The sequence below is a fragment of the Ceratosolen solmsi genome, unplaced genomic scaffold, assembly GCF_000503995.2.
Source record: "Ceratosolen solmsi marchali unplaced genomic scaffold, CerSol_1.0 scaffold15, whole genome shotgun sequence".
NCBI classification, from domain to species: Eukaryota; Metazoa; Arthropoda; class Insecta; order Hymenoptera; family Agaonidae; genus Ceratosolen; species Ceratosolen solmsi.
In genome coordinates, this window is record NW_011948434.1 from 1487484 (window position 1) to 1508719 (window position 21236).

General features: G+C 32.0%; 1 protein-coding gene across 1 annotated transcript; it reads right to left on the reverse strand.

Moving 5' to 3' along the window:
• Positions 1 to 707: 707 nt before the first annotated feature.
• LOC105364851 (uncharacterized) lies at positions 708 to 20536 on the reverse strand. Its single transcript, XM_011502880.1, has 20 exons — positions 20504 to 20536; positions 17998 to 18139; positions 17607 to 17735; positions 17354 to 17520; positions 16721 to 16934; positions 15985 to 16367; positions 14854 to 15486; positions 14489 to 14728; positions 13621 to 14088; positions 12939 to 13417; positions 11839 to 12335; positions 10589 to 10996; positions 9558 to 9977; positions 8087 to 9145; positions 5581 to 7339; positions 5345 to 5502; positions 4496 to 4622; positions 3716 to 3828; positions 3302 to 3514; positions 708 to 1360 (listed from the first exon to the last, which is right to left on the reverse strand). The coding sequence occupies exons 3-20, from the start codon at positions 17731 to 17733 to the stop codon at positions 1302 to 1304; spliced, it is 7524 nt and encodes a 2507-aa protein (XP_011501182.1). The 5' UTR covers positions 17734 to 17735; positions 17998 to 18139; positions 20504 to 20536; the 3' UTR covers positions 708 to 1301.
• Between the last annotated feature and the right edge of the window lie 700 nt (positions 20537 to 21236).

A 21236-nucleotide genomic window follows, 5' to 3' on the forward strand; every position in this document is an offset into this window, starting at 1 on the left:
TTCTTTAGATTTAACTCTACCTTAGTCCTCTGCTAACTCTGTACTCTGCTAAGGTCAACTAATAGACTGCAATCATAATTTACTTAATCGCCTTTTTCAATATGCATCTTCATTTTATAGATATTATCGTAATTTTATAATTAATACATTATTACTTACAATTATGCTTTTTCTATATGAAATATTTTTATGTTAAACATATTTTAATTATGAAAAATTTTTAAACAGAATTCCGAATTTTCACTGTAGAAATAAACATGATAAATAAATCATTAACATATTAATTTTTATTAGCCGTACATGACAGTTTAAATTGGGTAGAACAAAAAATATTAATAATGTATTTTAATAAATTGTTTTATAAACAGTCTCTTAGTTTAACTATGGTTTAGCAACTTGACCTATTTGAGCCTATTTGACATCTTTAAAATAAGAATTTGCAATTTGTACAAAATCAAATTTACACTGACAGTATGACAATTACAGCCCATTTGTATAAGATGTACCACATTTGGCCTTTTCTTACCATAAATTTCAGTGAATACAATTGAAAATTAAATTTTATTTTACTTGTAGCATAAATCTATGTAATATAATATTTTAATCAGGTTCAAGTCTTGTCAAGTTAAAAAAGTGAATTTTTCTTTGTACATTACATAGTTAAAGAATGTATTCATTGTTTTCATTATTATTAATGGGACCAAAAGTTATAAAAATTATAATGTCTCAAAAGATAACGAATAATTCAATCAAGACATTCAGGTAAACACAAGCGAAAATATTTTTCAATAACATTATAAGAGAACCAAGGAAAGCTAGTCAGTTATTTAATTTATCATAGTTTTAAACATACGTTATAAACTCTAATAACTTAACATCATCAATAAAATAAAAAAATAAAAAATAAAAAAATTATCTTTTTAATTCTATTACTAACAATCACTGGGATGTTAGGAAAATTTTCATCGATCTACCTGTCAAAACCCTTAAGTTGCTATCAATCGAAAAAATATAAAAAAGAAATGTTACAATAAAGAAAATAGAAAGTTATTAAAGCACAATTCTAACAATCTTTTGTCCTTAGGGCACTCCCTCGTCAGCTAGTCGTCCAACAGGAAATATGTTTAGCACCATTATTGTTTTTACATTGATCGGTTCATTGAATGATGCATAATAAATATTCACCAGGTGGAATCCAGCCGTAGGATGATAGCATAGCCATTGATAGCAGACAGATGATTAAACAGAGTGGCCTTGACGAGCGACGGTAGCTAATCACTGTCAAGGTCGCTTTCCGAAGGTCATTTGATATCTCGGGATATTCGCCTCCTTTTCGCCTGTTCTGCTGTTTCGGCTGTCACTAAAAAATCGTTCCCGCTGTACGAGGTCGTTCTATTAAAGAGTTATGTTAAAATATGTGTATGTGTCGTTATTTTTTCTTATTTAATTTCTGAATATGTGATATATTGAATGTGCAACATGTGTCTAATAATATTCAATAATTACCACTACTAATATGTACATTACAGGTTTTTAATTAGAAAAATTCGCCCGTTTTTGTACATTTCTGAGATATCACTTTAAATAGATAATACCTTATACAGTTTATAATAAATTTCTATTTTATTTAATAATCTTCAATGTCTAATGGTTAATCGTAATAAGGCGCTATTTTTATACAATCAATAGTTGTAATAAGTATTAGATTCTTTTCAATTAATATTGTTTAAAGCTTTGTTTTGTAAAATATAACTTAAGCATTCATAAACTATAAATCTATGGAATCTATAAATATATATGGATATCTATAAATATATGGAATCTATAAATTATGTTAAAAATCAATGTTTTATTATTAATTTTATATGTATATGAACAATGGCGTATTTATAATTGTTAAATAAAAAATTGAAAATCAGTTATCGTTATCAAATTGAAACTAACTAAACTAAATTATAAAACAAAAAAATTATATTTTTAATATAAAAATAAATAAATATGAAATGCAGATTTATATAGATGGTATCAATTACAGTATACATTTAAGAATTTCATAGTAATTTACTAAGAAAAAAATTAATACAAAATAAATATATTATAGTTAGCACATGATTACAGTTTTTATAGATGAAATGAGGGATAATGTTATGATGATGCTCTATCAGGAAACAAAAATTAAATAATATAATAAGGAAAATTATCTTATTATCAAAGTATCTTAAGAAAACATAGACTAATGAAAACTCATACATAAAGTACACTAGTATATAAATGCCAGTAGATGGCAATAAAATTATATTTGGAATTAAACAGACTCACGTTTGACATATATACTTTATATGATTACTATTAAAATTTTTTTATCGATTCTATTAAATGTTATTCTGATATAAGATTTTAATATAAAACTTCTATAAATAAAGTAATTAACTTAATTAGTAAATAAATTAATATAAATAAATTAATATTTACTTAACGATGTTAAATTCTGTAGCAATAGTGTAATAATACAGTATATATATATACTTAGTATATATTTTTTCTAGTGATAAAATCATTATTATTTACCTAGAATTCATTTATTTTGTACAAATATAAAAAAAAAAAAAAAATAAAATGATATCGTCTCAACAAATATAATCTTTGTATTGGAGAAACTGCTTTAAGAAGATGTCAATAATTAACTTTGCAACATTTTAATCATACATTGTCAATATATTTATAATTGTATATTATATATTTATAATAATTACGCATATGAGAAAAATTACTTCAAATTTTAGTTTTGCTAGCGTAATAATAAATTATATGTTTATAAATATATATATATATATATATAACCAATAATTATATTATAAGATGTATAAATGATTTCTTATATTTAAAAATAATAATTATTAAGTATAACTTTGACACATCGTTTTAAATTTCATCATTTAAAATTTTCTTGTCTATTTAATAGCATTTGATCTTTGAATGCACATATATCACAGCAGTAATACAATTTTTTTAGACGAAAACAAATCGGCCAAATAAGATTATCCTTAATAAAAAAGGCAGCATCAGATTCAGACCTAACTTTTTATAATGTGTATTAAGAATTTTTAGTAATCTCATTTCATATACAATTGAAGCCAACATGACGTATCATTAAAACAATCATTTAATTAAAGTAATTTTCTTTCTTAATTAATCTTCATATTCAATTTCAGCTAATTATCATTTAACAGAGAATGACTCCGTTTGTATTTCTTTAATAGTGCCGTATAGGTGCGTGTGAAGGTAGTACGAACTTACTCACCGGCAGCTCCGCTTCGAGTTTTCCGACGATTAACATCTTCCATAGAGCGTGAGGCACCTCTCGTGTTACCAGCAGGGGCGGCAAGAGGCGAGGCTGCGCTCTGCCGAACTGAACGCCTTGTTGTCACCTCACCCAAACTGATGGACTCATTACTTGAAACAGAGGTGCCTCGTAACCTTTCCTTCACCACTGTAGCCGAACCGCCGCTTATTGCAGTGCCCAACTGTTGTTGTGATTGTTGGGGCAGTTGTGATTGGTGATGTTGTTGTTGCAGCAGAAGGATCTGTTGCTGTTGCTGCTGCTGTTGAAGTTGTTGCTGCTGCTGTTGTTGTTGTTGATGGTGTTGTTGCTGTTGCTGGTGTAGCTGATGGTGCGAGTGCTGATGTTGCTGCTGTTGGGAGTGCTGTTGTTGAAGCTGCTTAATCGTAAGCAGTCTACTTTCGCGTTGAGTACGGACATTACTTGGATTGTAATTTTGCAGACTGGAGTGTAATTGCCCAACGGATGTTGTACTGATTGATGTGCTCCTGAACCGTAATTAATTTATAACACCTTTATATTTAAGGCTATTTTTTATCTTTGTAACTTTGGTTTAATTCTTAAGTGGCAGGTTGATTTATTTGAGTTATAGTTTAAAGGGCAAAAGAAAAATAACGAAATTCAGTATCTTAATATTTAAATATGGACATTGTATACACAGACATACATACGTATGTTTAGATATAAATAAAGAATTTGTATGATTAAAAATAAAAGTTACACAAAAATTTTTATTGATATGTAGTATTTCAAACAAGTTAGTCTTTTCGAATTTATTTTAAACAAATAAAAATTTTATTTTATTGTTTTTAAATGTGTCATATAATTCGTCACGTTTTCATTATAAAATTTAAGGCTAAAATACCACTATGAAATAAAAACTTTAAATTTATTTTTTGTACTAACATTTATATTAACTTTTTATGTATTTTTGAAAGAGTTGAATAAAAATATTCTAAAAAATTTATGAATATGTTAGCATTACATTTTTCGTTGTAACAATTACAAAGATCTGCAAACATATGTGTACTTGTAAATAGAGTCGAATTGGAAGATTCTTCCTATTATACCATTAGTATATAATTTAATAATATATTATATCTGACTATACTTCTGTAATATTAAAAAAATTAATGAAATTAAAAATTTACGTACCTTTGATCTTTAGATTTAGAAGATCCGGTGCACATTTCATCCACTGCTCTTATTTTTATTTTTCCAGAAATATCCATTGAATGTTCATCGTCAGATGATTCTATATCCACAAGCATTGGTCCTTGAACTAAGAAAATAATGCATTTTTGGTGCTATTGAACATATTAACACTAATAAAATATATCTATAAACAATAAAATCACACAAATCGAAGATATAATAATTATAATTGGCATACAAGTCTAAAACTTTCAAAATACAATATTAAAATATTAAAAAAAAAACATAAACGAAATGAATTAATAGTTCCTTTTTGAGTCAACTTTTTTAAATCTGGCTTCATCAACATGTCCTTTCAATTGTTTACTTTAATTTTTTTATTTTTAATTTATTGTAAAAGAGCAATTTCACCAAATATGAGTAAATTAATAATCCTAATTGAAAGCTTTATTAATCGATTCTAAATAATATAATGCTATCATTACTTTTAGTTCTACAAATGTGGCTTATATTAAATATAAAATTTAATACACGGTGGAAAAATTAGTTTTTATTGTCATTTACTTGTTTTGGTGTAGAAAAATTGTTTTCGTAAAATATTTTAAAAAATGGTACTAGTCCTGGAATGACATTTAGTTTAATTTAAAAATTATGAAGTAAGATTGTGTGCACAGTTCATTGTGAAATCAAATATTTTATTAATAAATTTTATCTTTAGTTATATGCATAAAAAGTAATACCAAATGTCAAATAAATTGCCTATACCAACAGAGTTCAACTTATTTCACCATATACACTTGATCTTATATGTTTGTTATTTTTACTTTCACATTTCATTAAAATAGACACCTTTTTTACTCTTGGACAGTATGTTGAAGCCCTTCTTAGATGTATCATCCTTGCCAGTAGAGAGTTGTCTCTTAACAGGACCACCAGTGCTTTCATCTACACCCATGCAAGCCTTAATAAGTCCAGCAGCGTTCTCCGAGCATTTCCGTTTACCTGGCCTTGGTTGCTGCTGCTGCTGCTGCTGCTGCTGCTGCTGTTGTTGTTGCTGCTGTGGTTGTTGTTGCTGCTGTTGCTGCTGTTGCTGTTGCTCCTCATTATTTGATGCAACGCTGCTCTCACTTTCCTGCCGCTTTCGTTTGCCTGCGGTTTTAATTGCTGAACCTGTTGCGATGGTCATATTGGCCGATATGACAGGCAACAATTTAGTCGTCGCGTTTACTAATTTAGGAATCGCTTTAGCATAGGGTGAGATGCTGCGCCGCTCTTGGGGGTTGCACTTGACTGCTTTAATATCAGGACTGTTGAGACCAGAGGTTTTCTGTGACCTCGTTCTCAGGGAACGCTTCTCGCTACTGATGCTGGAATCATTGGGTATTTCTATTAGAAGCTGTTCAAGGAGTGATTTAACTGGCCCTCGTTGTTTCGCTCCATATTCATCACTATTGAATTGACCAACAGCCTCATCGTTTTCCTCAAGGCAGATGACGTCTTGACGTCCCTCAAGTTCCTGCTTTCGTCGCCGTTTACGTTTCAAATGCTCTGCCGCAGTCACCATAGTTTCTGAAGGCTCGATTTCGGTGGGAGTGCGGGGTGCGGGACTTGGCGTCTCATCCCTCTGTAACACCACTGGGTTAGAGTAGGTATAGAGAGGCGGTGTTATGCGAATTGGCTGAGGATCGTCACCAGCCAATGGTGATTGTATATTCAGGTCACAGGTTGCCTCGGCCGCTTCTTTTTTCACGAGCTCTTCTCCAATCTTCTGCATGCTTGACACCAGTTCCCGCATCTGCTGGTTTTGTATATTAGATTTTTGGCTCCGATCTGGGATTGAAGTTCGTTCGGATCTGATATCTTCTTGCCGTTGCCTCGTATCGTCGATCTTCGGCTCCTCGCGTACCTCGATTTTGGATTCAACCGTGGGTTTTAGCTCAACTTTCATAGTTACCACTGAGCTGTTACCACTTGTACCAAGTTCCTCGCTGATCTCGGTCTTCTCTATCTTGAGCATATTACACGCGACATGATTTTGGATTACAGGCACACCGTTGCTACTACTATTAGTATTACTGTTATTACTATTACTATTATTATTACTACTATTATTGTTGTTATTATTATTGTTAATATTATTATTGTTGTTATTATTACTTTGTACGCGGATCGGAGTCGGATGCTCCTCGCCACTTGACCTCATTAAACTGTCACTCTCTAGAAACGGTATTTTCTCGTCTAACACGGTCTTAGCGTTGATCTCAACATTAACGTCCATCGTCGTTACATCAATGCTAGACATCTCAGCTTTGATACTATGATCGCTGACCCCACCAACATTACTACCCTGATCACATTTATTATTCAAATTGGGTGGCTCGATTTTCACCGGCACTTCACTCTTAATGCTCGCATTCACAAAAAATAATGCCGAGTCTTCAACGTTCATCGTGCATTCAGACTCATCAGCGTTAATAGTATTAATTATAGCCGATTTTGTTGTTGAGAGCGCCGTCAAGAGTGGACTACTACTCAGCTCTTTTTCACTTCCTAATTTTGACTTAACCAATTCGGGTATCGATGAGACCATGTTTTTATCAACATCGTCGTTTATATAATTTTCATAGCCGATCTTATTTTCCGACATGCTAATCCGCGAATTTGAACACATATCACTATTTCTGTTACTAATTGTTGAGGAAGGCACGTTGTTCTTATTTGTGGTCTGCAGTTGAGAATGGGGCGATGTTTCCCTCTGCTGCTGTATGCAACTGCTACTTTTAGGCATCGTCGATGTTATCATTGTCATTGTCATAGTCATCGTCGTCATCGCTGTCGCTGTCGCTGTCGCTGTCGCTGTCGCTGTCGCTATCGCTATCGCCGTCGCCGTCGCCGTCGCCGCTGTCACCGTCGCCGTCGCCGCTGTCACCGTCGCCGTCGTCGTCGTCGTCGTCGCCATCGTCGCCGTCGTCGTCGTCGCCGTCGTCGTCGTCGTCGTCGTCGTCGTCGTCGTCGTCGTCGTCGTCGTCGTCGTCGTCGTCGTCGTCGTCGTCGTCGTCGTCGTCGTCGTCGTCGTCGTCGTCGTCGTCGTCGTCGTCGTCGTCGTCGTCGTCGTCGTCGTCGTCGTCGTCGTCGTCGTCGTCGTCGTCGTCGTCGTCGTCGTCGTCGTCGTCGTCGTCGTCGTCGTCGTCGTCGTCGTCGTCGTCGTCGTCGTCGTCGTCGTCGTCGTCGTCGTCGTCGTCGTCGTCGTCGTCGTCGTCGTCGTCGTCGTCGTCGTCGTCGTCGTCGTCGTCGTCGTCGTCGTCGTCGTCGTCGTCGTCGTCGTCGTCGTCGTCGTCGTCGTCGTCGTCGTCGTCGTCGTCGTCGTCGTCGTCGTCGTCGTCGTCGTCGTCGTCGTCGTCGTCGTCGTCGTCGTCGTCGTCGTCGTCGTCGTCGTCGTCGTCGTCGTCGTCGTCGTCGTCGTCGTCGTCGTCGTCGTCGTCGTCGTCGTCGTCGTCGTCGTCGTCGTCGTCGTCGTCGTCGTCGTCGTCGTCGTCGTCGTCGTCGTCGTCGTCGTCGTCGTCGTCGTCGTCGTCGTCGTCGTCGTCGTCATTGTCGTCATCGTCATCGTCATGGTTCCAACAGTTTCATGACTAGCCGCAGGCCTATGAAGTGGCGATTCACCTTGATTTGGTGATTTTTCTGACAGAGCATCCATCGACTCAATACCGCTGTCCTCACCGGCAGCGTTACTACTATTACTATTGTTACTATTTATGTTGCCACTACTATTAGCGCCCACATTACCAATCGTATTGGGACTACATGTACTAGTTTCAACAATCCCGACCAAACTCATAGGATTCGTTAAACCTGCACTCTCGAGAAGCTTCTGCTTAACCTTTGGTTCGATCATATTTAATTCGCCAATAGGCAAGATTGCTTTCCCACTTCCAGTCAATTGTTCAACTACTAGTGAAGCTGACTGCTCTTGCTTATTAGTATGCTCAGAAAGCTTATCAAGCACTGAATTACTTTTAAGTAAACTAACACGTTGAACCGTTTCGATCTTTTTTGGTACAAGAATACTTTTATTGCTAAGAACATGATGATTCTGGGCGAGCTTTTTCATCTGAAGTGCAGCAGATGTCAGCTTATTTACATCGTTTATCATCAACGCATGGTTCTTCAGCTTCTGGCTAACATTTTGTATTTTACTGCTCAAATCCACTTCGGTTTTTGACTGTTTGCTCGTCAGCAGGGTTCTCGTTGAAATTGTCATCGCTGTCGTTGTCGCAGCAGCTGCTATTACTGCTGATGTAGTTGTTGTCGTTGGTGTCATTAACGTCGTTGTCATCGTTGTTATCGTCGTCGTCGTCGTCGTTATAGGCATTGTTGATTGCAGTTGATTGGTTTTCGAAATGAAAGACGAACTTTCTACAAATATTGCCGCTGTTCTGCTATCAAGACTGGGACTGTTAGTTTCTGATGATAAATTCGAAATCTTTGGCAGCGTGGGACTAAGGCTACTACCATTGTCGTTATCAAAGGTTGAATTAGAATTAATTTGTGCTCCGGTTGACTGTACACCGAACAGCATCGTTTTTTGCTGAGTAGGCTCTGACGTTGATTTTTGACCCGGCATCTGCGATACTTCAATATTTTGAGATTCTATGACAAAAGGATTTATAATTATATAATCATATAATCATTTAATTATTTTATAATAATAATAATTTATTATAATAATATTACGCAAAGAAGCATGAACTTTTGTATAATTAGATATCTTATACGAAATTTTTATAATTCCATAATAAAAAAATTATAAATGCAATTTAAATTATTATTATTTTTGATAGTAAAATTTATAATTTCATACTTAATTTGAATATCAGGGAAAATATACAAAATATATATAATAATATAAATTCATAATATAAAATTAAATACATATAAAGTTTAAATTAATATTAGTGACTTATGTAAAATTCATAATTTCTTACTTGATTTGAATATTAGGAGATGTGATTAGAATAATCTGATTATCAAATTACAAATACATATTTACAAAAAAAATTACCTGGTAAATGAAGATCTTTCTCGTCCACTAAGCTCAATCTCCTTCTTTTCTCTTGATTTACTAAATTCTTCCTCACGCCATTTGGTTCTGGTTGTTTCACACCAATAATAGCAACACTCTTTTCAGTAACAGTTCTACCTGTATTAATATCGCCGTCGCTTGTCCGTCTAATTTCGCCCACCCGCTTTGACGCATTATGATCATTGCTAGATGAAGCAATCGAGCCTTCAATTCCTCCAGTAACCAATGCCGACTTCTTCAACGCTTGGTTAGAGGCAGGACCATTGCCACCTTTGTAACCTAGTTTTCGCCATTTAGTTTGGTTATCCAATATACGACCGCCAGATAGTAAGTTCTGCTCCCGATGCAAGCCTTCGCCAGATTCTGACTTTTTCTTTGAATCTCTTCTTTTTGTTTTGCCTACAAAATTTGTAACTTTTATTAAATTTCATAAAAATATTTTTTAAATCAAACATATTCTTCTAGAAACCTTACTTTACTAGACAATTTGCATTGAAAAATATAAATTAATCAGATTAAACTTTATTTTACTGAACGTATATATTTGATATTATAATTTACAAGTCTAGATACAAAATTTTAACTTGTACTTATATTATGTATAAATTTAAATATATTTAAATTTAAATAAATAAATGTATATATATATATATATATACTAAATTAAAAGTAATATAAATTTTATGGGCATAATTTATTTAAAACATTCTAAAATAATTAATTTTGAAAAATACAAATAATTAATTTTTGTAATCTGTATTATTTAGTTAAAGAGACATTTCTGTAATAATTAATGAAATAATCATACAATTGCAAATGCATATGAGTAAATTTAAATAAATACATATATATAAAAGAATCAACATTTTTTAGAATAAAATAATTATAAATTGTTATGATGTAATTTATTCCTTTGTTTTCTTTTATTGTTTGTTAAACGAACGAAAAAATAAATAATTGTCTGAATTTAAAAGACTTAATATTCAAAACACAATATATAAATATCTCACCTCCACCAATTTTAGGTTCACTTGTATGATTAGGCAGATCAGCTTCAACGTGTAAATGCTGCTGAACATTTTGCACGATTTGTTGATTAAAAATGGAAGATTTATGCTTAAGTGGTGATGGTATTCTACTATTTAAGGGTATATCATCGACATCACTTCCGCCTTTACTCGGCGTTCCGACTGGTTGTTGTTGCTGCTGTTGCTGTTGTTGTAATCGTGGTACAGCATCAGCCGACAATGTATTATTATTGCCACTGTTACCTCCACTTAAATAGCTACTACTCTCTTGTTTTAAGGCATTAGATTTGTTCATAACGGTTTGAAGCGTATTGTTCATCTTTGCCAAGGCGTTAACGCTATTCACCAAGGCGCAATTTGACAAAGGCAATTTTGAGGTGGACGAAGTACCTATAATTATATCACATATTTCGATATCAAATTATAAAAATAATCACAATAATATTAATATATCTAATCTTGTTTTATATTTCACTAATAAATATTTGAATATAATATTTACATGCTATTTTCATTTTATATTTGAATCTTATGCTATAAAATAAAATAATAAATGTAGAGAATTAGATGTTCATAAGTATTATAATATGTTCTCACACTTAAGAGATATTAATTAAAATAAAATGTACGAGAACTTGGCTATTAATATTAAAAATAGCAACAAAAATGGAATATAAATGAAAATTTCACTTCTAATTTTACAAGCCCAAACAACTTTATACCTAAAATAATTTTATTATTTATTAAATAAACTTTATTGACAACTTCTGTAAATAAAAACTCCTTATTTGAATAAATTTATTAAATAATTACGTCTTTATTGAATATAGTTTTGTCTTAACATGAATTGTAGTTGAATAAATCTTATTAAATATATCAGTAGAACTCTAAAGTAATTAAATTGATTTGAATTCATAAATTATAGTCCCTTAAGTACTATAGAAACTAAATAATATTGTTGGAAAATATTCAAATTAAACCATAATTTAATACATATTTACATTCTTTAAACAACTTATTAGAAATAGTTAAAAAGAAAATATTATTATGTATTTATGACTGAAATGTTTTCATTAACAAAATTACAATGTCTTTATATTTTGAATGTAAAGCCTATTTAATACATTAAATGTTTACAAATTTTTATGGCTTTGTCAAATCATAAATTTAAAAATTAGAAGTTTTGATTGTTTAATAATATATAATTTAAAATAAATAAATCTGCATCTCACCTATAATCATATTTAAAGATTTTTTTTGTAACAGCTTGTTGCTCTCGGTAGCTTCCTTCAATTTCTTGAGCTTACCGCGGCGCTTCATGGTTGCTAAATCGAGCTCCGATTCTTTCAGTAATTTTTTTTCTTTTTTACCGATTTGTACGACTGAAGCATTTCGACCTCGCAACGATATATGCAACGGTGGTACACGAGGCTCTTCACCCGAAGCCACGCTACTACCACTTGCTGTTGTTGTAGTATTCGTACCTCCTGGTATTGTCACTGCCACTGCCACCGCTGACACTGTCGCCACTACCGTTGTAGACGAAGTTGATAATGTGGCAATCCCACTGGTTCCGATGGATCCAACATTAGGATTGGAAAGACTCCCGTTGTTTGTAAGTACCGATTTGCTCGTCGACTTGTCAATTTTCCTCATCGACGGCGTGTTTACGAAAGAAACATCAACCTTGTAAGCTGGCATCACTGGCTCGGATTTTTCTAATTTTAGCCTGTAATACTCCAAGCTTTTATTTAATGGACGAGTAATCATTTAATTTTAAAAGCGTGTTTTACTATTTATAATGTATTCTTATATTAGAAATTGATTTTAAAATTGATAATAAGAACAATTTTAAGCCTTTGAAATTACTTTTAAAAAGAAATAAGTAGTATTTCAGCATTTAATTATTGACATGTTTAAGTTTATTATTATTTAGTTGATATAATATTGGATAGATTAACGTTACCTGATTAAAAAAATATGTTTAATCATTCAAAAGCACAATAATAAACGAAAATAAATAAATATGATAATTCATTATCTTAAAATAATATCAATAAATAATGCAATATCTAAATTATAATTAAAGATAAAATTTAATTCAATTATATCATAAAGCATTTTACAAATTTCCATCTTTATTTGCATTAATTTAATTCTTTTTATAAATAAACTAATATTTTTAACTTTTTATATTTATTAAACAATTTTAATATAATAATAATTCCTAAGTCAAATTTAATTTTACATTAATTTTATAAAAGATAATCTTATTTATGATAGATAATTTTAAACATATTTAAATAATTTTAATGGATACTTAAAATATTACCTAAGTTTGATTTTCTCTGTAGGCATGGGACTATGTGAATCCCTACTCGATTTTAGCCTATTATGTTTCAGACTACCCTCACTTCCGGTCGATTTAGCAGTCGTTTCCGAGTCTGATTGATCAGTATTGGTAGTCGTCTCATTCCTCCTCGAGAAATTACTGTCTGCGTCATCATCAGAGAATATCGAATTAGAGCGATCGTTTGAAGGGGAGGGAAAAGAAAAGAAATCGTCTTGGGTTTCGAGGGCACTTTCTGGCTCCGAATCTGATGTGTCGCTAGGCATCGGCTCTAGTAAACCTGTTAATGGATTTATAAGGTACTGTCTAGGTTTGCCAGAGGATGTATAGTCAGGTTTGAGTGGTTCTGCTTCTGTTTTAGATGAATCATTAGTATTATTTTCATGTAATTCCGATGCAATTTTTGGTACCGATGTTGATACTGATACTGTTGTTAATACACTCATATGATTTGTAGTACCCTGTAACATAATTTTAAAGAAAGTGAAAAACTTGGTAAATTTAATTTATATATCTATATTTCAATTTATATTGAATTTATAAAATAAAATATACATTATTATCTGTCTCACCTTATTGTGCAGATAATGTACAATGGTTGAGTATGAATAATTCTTGAACAGTTATTTTGCAATTAAAATCACGGTTTAAAGTTTGCATTTACCAGGCATAAATTACTGCTGCTTTGCGAGAAGGCACCAGAAGTTGCTTGGCTCGTAGCTGTTGTCGTTCCCACTGTCGCCGCTGTTGTCACCATAGGCATACGTTGAGCCGCATTGATTTGAGCACTATGCGAAATGGAAATATTTTGAGCAGCCCAAGATGTGCCGCTCGTGGTCCCGTTTACTTCGCCGCTGATGCTCGTTGTCGATGGTACGGCGGTTACTGCTGATGTAGTTATCGTCGTTACCACCGCTCCTTGATAATTTCTGCTCAATATATTTTGACTCTGACCGTAGCGAAAATCATTCGTTGCCCCCGTGTTAACATTTATATTTTTCAGTTGGTTGTGATGGAGCTGTTGCTGTACATTCATACACTGACTCAATTGTTGCTGCTGTTGTACTTGTTGAAAACGAGGATATGGAGGAGGTGTTTGCTGACATGCTGTATTGACCGAGGATTGCATTGGCTAAAACAATTGGCATATTTACTTTAGTATATTATTTTATATCTAAAAACGGACTGAAATATTTGATACAAATAATACAAAAAAATTGTGGAGTAATCTACAAATGAATGCTAATCTTATATACTGCAGGGGTATTTAAAAAATTTAATTTATTAATTATTTGATATATATTAATTAAAAATAGTTTATTTAGAAGTTTTAATTTTATATACATTTTGTAAGTATATATAAACAGCATGCCTATACTTACTATTTGATGCAAACGATTTTAAAATACATTGGTTAATGATAAAATTAAATTATACAATTTATATTTTTACATACAAAATTATGTTTTGTATGAAGTGTCATTAATTAAATAAATAAAAATTACAATAAATGAATAAATAAAAATACATACTCGACCCGGTTGAATTCCCATATATGCCAACCTTTGTTGATTTATATTTATTCCTACAGGTGTGTGTTGAAGAATTTGTTGTTGCAACAACTGCCCACTGCTTGTAGCATTAGTTTGCAAAATTTGTTGTCCAGTTATCTGTTGTTGATTTTGCTGTTGAGTAGCTAAAACTTGTTGATTGATTTGTGGCTGTTGTTGTTGAAGAAGCAATTGTTGTCTTTGTTGTAAGGGTGCTCTCACCTTAATAATAATACACATATATTTAACACTGCGTAAACATTTATCTTATATTATTTATTTATAACATTTCGATATTAACTGGTGAGAATTTATTGAATGAAAAGAATCTATGTATTTAAAATTACCTGTTGACCGTTAACCGGAAACCTAGTAGCCAGTTGGCTTTGCATTTGAGGTTGTTGAGCAGACCCTATAGCAGTAGGCCTATAAGCTAATTCCTGTCTCACCGGGAATTTTTGCTGTATTTGTACTTGCGTATGCATCGCAGCCGGGATGACCGCCTGCTGCTGCTGAGGCACTGTTGAAGCTTGAGCTACATTCACCGCGGCAAAAGCCGAGGGTCCGTGCCCGAGATCCGCGATCACTGTTGTCGACACAATAAGATCTTCGGTTCTAAGAGAGTCGAGGTTAGGTGGTGAGACACTCGGTGACACCACAAGGTCTTTCCTCCTGACCGTTGGCTTTTTTTGCGGCCGCATGCGATTCGTCATGCTGTTGGAACCATCAACAGCCGGAGGTAGCATTTTTTGCTGTTGATTATTGATGTGGACGGTAGTAGAGTTTCCGCTGCAATTGCTGCTTGTTCCATCATTTTGGAGAAGATTTACCAAAAGTGGACTCGACAGGGCAACTTGATTACCACTAGTAGAACCACCACCAATCACCGGGTTTGTGATTAAAGAAGTACTACCATTCAGTGATGGACTAGACGTCATGATGTTCGTCGGTTTATACTGACTTGAACCAACTATTTTTACCTGAAATCAATGATCATTAGTATTTCAATAGTAAGCTTTATATAATCCTATTTTTAAGAAACAGATGTAGTAATCATTACCGTGGTAGTTTGAAATTTTATTGATTATATATTTATTTTTTAATTAAAAGTTATTAATGAAAAATTTTTAAATATTAAATCTACATATAAGTATTTATATTCTCTATTTATTAAAATAATCATAATTTACTTGAATGACAAACTCAATGGATAATTTTTTTAATCAATTTTCAATGTTTTTATTTTATAATTGCATAATAGAAAAATATTAGTATTGAGTTACAATTTTTTTATTAATATAATAATGTGTTCACAATTAAAATATATAACATTAAATTAAAAATTGTCAATAACTTAATAGTTAAGAAATAAAAAAGAAGAGATTAAATAAAATAATTAGTTAAGAATATAAAAAAGATAAAATAATAAAATTGCTAGTGGATTTATTAAACTAAATTTAATATCTAATAAACCATACTGGCTGTGGTGTTGTGTGTACAACTTGGGGTGAAGTAACCGTTGCAATCCCATCCTGGGCAGCAGGATACGGCGGTGGTGGTTGGGTATGATGTTTAAATTGCACTGTACCCTTTATCCCGGTTACTTGGGCTTGGGATACCTCGCGACTGTGTATAGCTTGAGCTGCATGGGTCATGCTAGCAAAGGGAAAGGGTCCGTTATAACTTGTCCTTGGAGAGGTACCACTCGTATTTGCCACCTGTTGCGCCCCAGGCGCGATATTGCCAACAACACTAGCTGCGTTTGATTGAACGGTTTTGGTGAGAAAAGATGGGATCGGATCACAGTCTGTCGGAGCGACAACATTTGGTGAACGAAATTGAGGTGATTTTTCAGAAGAACCTGTAAAAAAGAATTTTGGTTTACTTACTTGCAGTTAAATTTTTAAATTTTAAATTTGTACATTACAAGCTTTTTATACAACTACACATTTGTAACCTTAGATAAAAAATAAATTTTCTTTTCAATATAATTTGGTTTGATCATTATTTCATTAAATATTTTCATTGTAAATGGTAAAAAATATAATTTGTATTATTTATAATGCAAATATTTGAATTATACAGGTAGCTCATAAAATCAAATATATAAGCATAACGTAATCTAATATTTCAGTATCTGTATAAAGTACTATTAACTAATTATACATATAACAAAAACACAATAATACCATTTTAAAAAAGTCTAATATTTACCAGCCGTAATAATGTGAGCAACATTACGTAGAGTTGAAGATATATTAGAGGTATTACTAGGTCCAGGCACAGAAGTGGTATTACTATCTTTATTAGATATATTATTGGTGAAGTCGCTTTGAGTTTTGCTACCACTGTCTTGTGATGAACCTGAATGTAATACAATTTCTTGAGCTTCTCCTCCAAATCGTCCAGCTATCCTTAGTGATATCACCTATTGATATTTTATTAATAATAATTTATTTTTTAAGAATACTATCTTATTTTATTTTCTTTTATTGCCATAAAAAAATAATCGTAATAAACATGTAATTTAAAGATTACCATATACAAAAAATTAAGAAAACCGATAAATTTTTATTAGAAAACTTAATTATTTTATATCAATCAATATTTATAAAAAAATTGTATCTATACAAACAATTTGAAAACAATTTTAAAGATATAAGTTTTGAGGTGATTTATATAGCAAATTAAGAGCTAATAACAATTTTTTATTAACCACTGTCTGTTCCAAATATATTATAATTAACTTATATTGATTGAAATTATATTTTTGTTAAATTAAAAAAATTTTTTTGTTAATATGTAGTTAAATAGGAAATAATATATATAGATAATTAAAAGGTTTACTTGATCCCCTTCTACTTGAACTGAAAGTATTCCAAGTTGTGTGAGAGTTGTAGAACCCTGGGCTGCAAGTTCTCGCAGTCTTAAAGCAGCTTCTTTGGGAATTGAAAAAGTTACTCTTACTGAATTCCATGGTTCTACTTTATTTACTTTAAAAATTTGTCCTTTATCTATAAAAAAGACAAAATCAATTTTATAATAATCTTTTATTACTGATAAATATCATAAAATTAACGTTTCAAAAATCAATCGTTACCTTTACAAATAAGAAATTTAAGGCGATCTACGATGACTTTAAATTTATGCGGAAAGTCAGGATCCCGGATATTACCCTCACACGTTATCACTGTTTCAAGTAAATCACCATCGCTATCAGCCGCCATTTCTAAAATAAATCAATTTAAAGTTTAGTATTTTCTAAATTATATAAACGTCATTCTTTTATTATACAATGTATATGAATTCAATCTATTTAAGTGAAATTATAAATTAGTTTCATTTTTAATATATACCTTATATATTTTAAATTTGAAAAAATAGAAACTAACACAATATTAGACACTTGAATTTATCAACTCATTAAAAATTATGTTTATAGTAAAGATATGAAGAAAATAAAATAAAAAAAATTTTTAAAAGGAGCTTACCAACAATAAATCACATAACTACCCGAAAAGCTTGGGGCTGTCTCAAGGCATCAATGTAATATCTGTACAGCAAAATGTCTGTTTTACGATATGCAGGTGAATACACAAAAAATCCCTGCAACGTCACGTTTCAAAATTTATCCTATAAAAAATATAAAATACAATTATAGTTTTGAAATTTTTTTATTCATAGTAAAAAAAATTATTTACATTTCTTAACTTTTAAATTAAATCTAAATGTAGCTATAGATAATACAGAATATATGCATACTGAATTCCAGATATATTTTTTCAAATTAATATAATTAAGCACATGTATTAATCAATTATAATTAGCATAATTTGGTTTTCTATAATTGTATTTAAAATATACTATCTCAGTTAAGATAAAACTAATAAAATCTATATATTCCAAAATATTTACAATAAGTGAAAAATTATTTTTCAAAACCACTTAATTATTTAAGAATGTTTAATTTTTGTTTACCATATTACGGCTATAAGAAATAATCAAAGTATAAAATTAGTCATATATTTATAATAATTAAGAAATAAACATTAATTTCAAAATAAATGATCTATATATATCTATACAGTGTCAAGATGATATTACTTTCAATTATATTACATAAAATATTTAAAAAGCTTGATTAAAAAATAACTATAAGTAATATTACTTTATCTAACTATAGATGCAAATTTCAGTTAATATATATGTAAAATTATATATATCAAAATAATTCACAAAGCAATTATATTAGTTCATTTTAAATGTTACAATATAATATAAACATATCTATTAAAATAATAAAGTTTAAAATGGACTGAAAACCATTTTTAAAAAAAAATAGAAATTTTATTTTAAAGTATGTTAAAAAATATGTGAACAGGAATAAAATTATACTGTAGAATACATCGAATCTTATAGTATAATTTAATTCATTATTTATCACAACTGTAAAATATGTTTATACTCTCTCTCTCTCTCTCTCTCTCTCTCTCTCTCTATATATATATATATATATATATATATATATATATATTAGTTGATAAAGATAATTAATAAAGCCTAATAAATTTGAAAAAACAAATATTGAAAGAAAAAAATTCAATGCAAAAAACAAGTGAATAATAATTATATTTATAACTATGTAATAAAGTATTTTTTCTTTTAAAAATAATATAGAAACTATAGTTATTAAGTATATATAATATATGCACTACTTTCTAGGTTAAATTTTAAATTATTGTTCTTATATAAATAAGAAAGTGCCTATGGTACATGATACTATGAAAATATGTTAAATGTATATAAACTAATTCCATATCTTAAAATAATTTACAAAAAATTAAAAAAAGCATTATTAATAATATGTAAATACTATATTTTTCTATAATTTAAAACTAAAATTACTTTTAAGTTATTTCAAAAAATAAAGTTTGATTGAAAATTAGCGAAAATTAAAGTCAACTTTTGGATAAAATATTTCATTTCAAACACAGTTTTAACATGGAAAATAACAAACATAATAAAAGACTAATACATAAACCAAAAATTACTAAGTTAATATATAAAAAATTCACAAAATCAATTTATCAAAAATATAAAAAAATCAAACGATATATACATATAAAAAAGAAAAGAACAAAAAATTTTGAAACTCATTGTAACCCCATTAACACACCTGTTACCACCTCAAATAGTATTAGGTATTCATAAAAAATGAAAAACAGTCAAACAAGCCATCAATACGGGGAAAAAAGGCTTCCTGATTTGAGATAAGGGCACATTAAATTATTGACATTTAAAGAAAATTTTGTCAGAGCATAGCCTTCCAAACGACTAAAGAACAATCCTGTTTTCCTTTACACGAAACGAACGTTCCTCCTTCATCCGTACCCAACACAAAAGCAGAGTGCGCGCGCGTACGCACACGCGTTAATATTTCGTTTGCAGGTGCGCGCGCGCGTCGAACTTTTGTGTATATGCATATATGATCACACAAGTTACAGCTCCGACAGGTGAAAATCGCGTGTATACGCGAAACATACAATCAAACAAGAAATAGATAGAAATGAAAATAGCAAGGCCGTGAAAGGCCAAGAGAACAAAACGAGATGGTTCATCGCAAGTACAATATCGCTTTATACCAAAAACGACCAATCCACGAACACGAAAATATAATAACTTTTCATTTTTTCTTTCCTATGTTCTAGGAGATGCACTTTAACAGAGGTTATCATGACTCCTTCGTGTTGAACATCACGCTCTCTTTTTCTCAAGGGGGGCAAGAATCAAGAAACACACATCCTTCCTCTTATCGAAACACACGCATGACCGTCAGCCCTCTTTTTCCTTACATCTCTCTCTCTTTCTCTTTTCCTTGCCTATTCTCGCCCTATCGTCTGAATGTATTAAGGAAAAACTAGGATAACATAAAATATATTTTTAAAGGCGTGAGCGAGGAACTCTTTTATTTAAAACATTCATATCACTCGCTCTTACCGTCTGTCTGGTATAATACGTGTAGCCGTGCTGCAACCAGCAGCAACAACAGCAACAGCAGCAACAGCAGCAGCAACAGTAGCGGCAGTGGCGGTGGCGGTGGCGGCGGCAGCGGCGACGGCTGCGGCAGCGGCAACAACAGCAGCAGTAACAACAGCAACGGCAATGGAACCAACAAGGATACTAGGAACTAGATTTTGGTAGCCCGGAAAAATTATGCACCATAGCCAGGAGTGCAGGAACCCAAGCTGTCATTATTGGCAAGCGGGAACCCTCTTTCCTATGTGATAAAGGCCAAATCGCCGCGAAAATACGGTGCTCACGTACACTCACTCACACAAATGCAAAGCGGACGAGAGCGAGAGAGGTGCGCGCGTGCGTATACATGCGCGCATGCACGAATGCATATGAATTTGTGAGTATATACACATTGCAGAGGGCTACCATTTTGTCTGTTGGGGGAGGTGTACATGAAGGGGGCTCTGGTCGCGCAAGCATGCTCCCGTCGGCCGGAGTGCGCACGTATGCGCAGATTGACGCTTGCTCCGTAACTAAATGTGCGATATCGCACCAGTAAGGATGCACATTTACCCCATTTTCCGTCGTTTCGTCATCGAGGGGCTGCTACTTATTGCTGCCTCGCGCTCTTTCTAGCTTTTACTTTTTTTCTCACTTTCGACCTCCCTCGCGCTCTACAGCTATTAATTTGTGTGCACGAGAGAGAGAGAGGCAC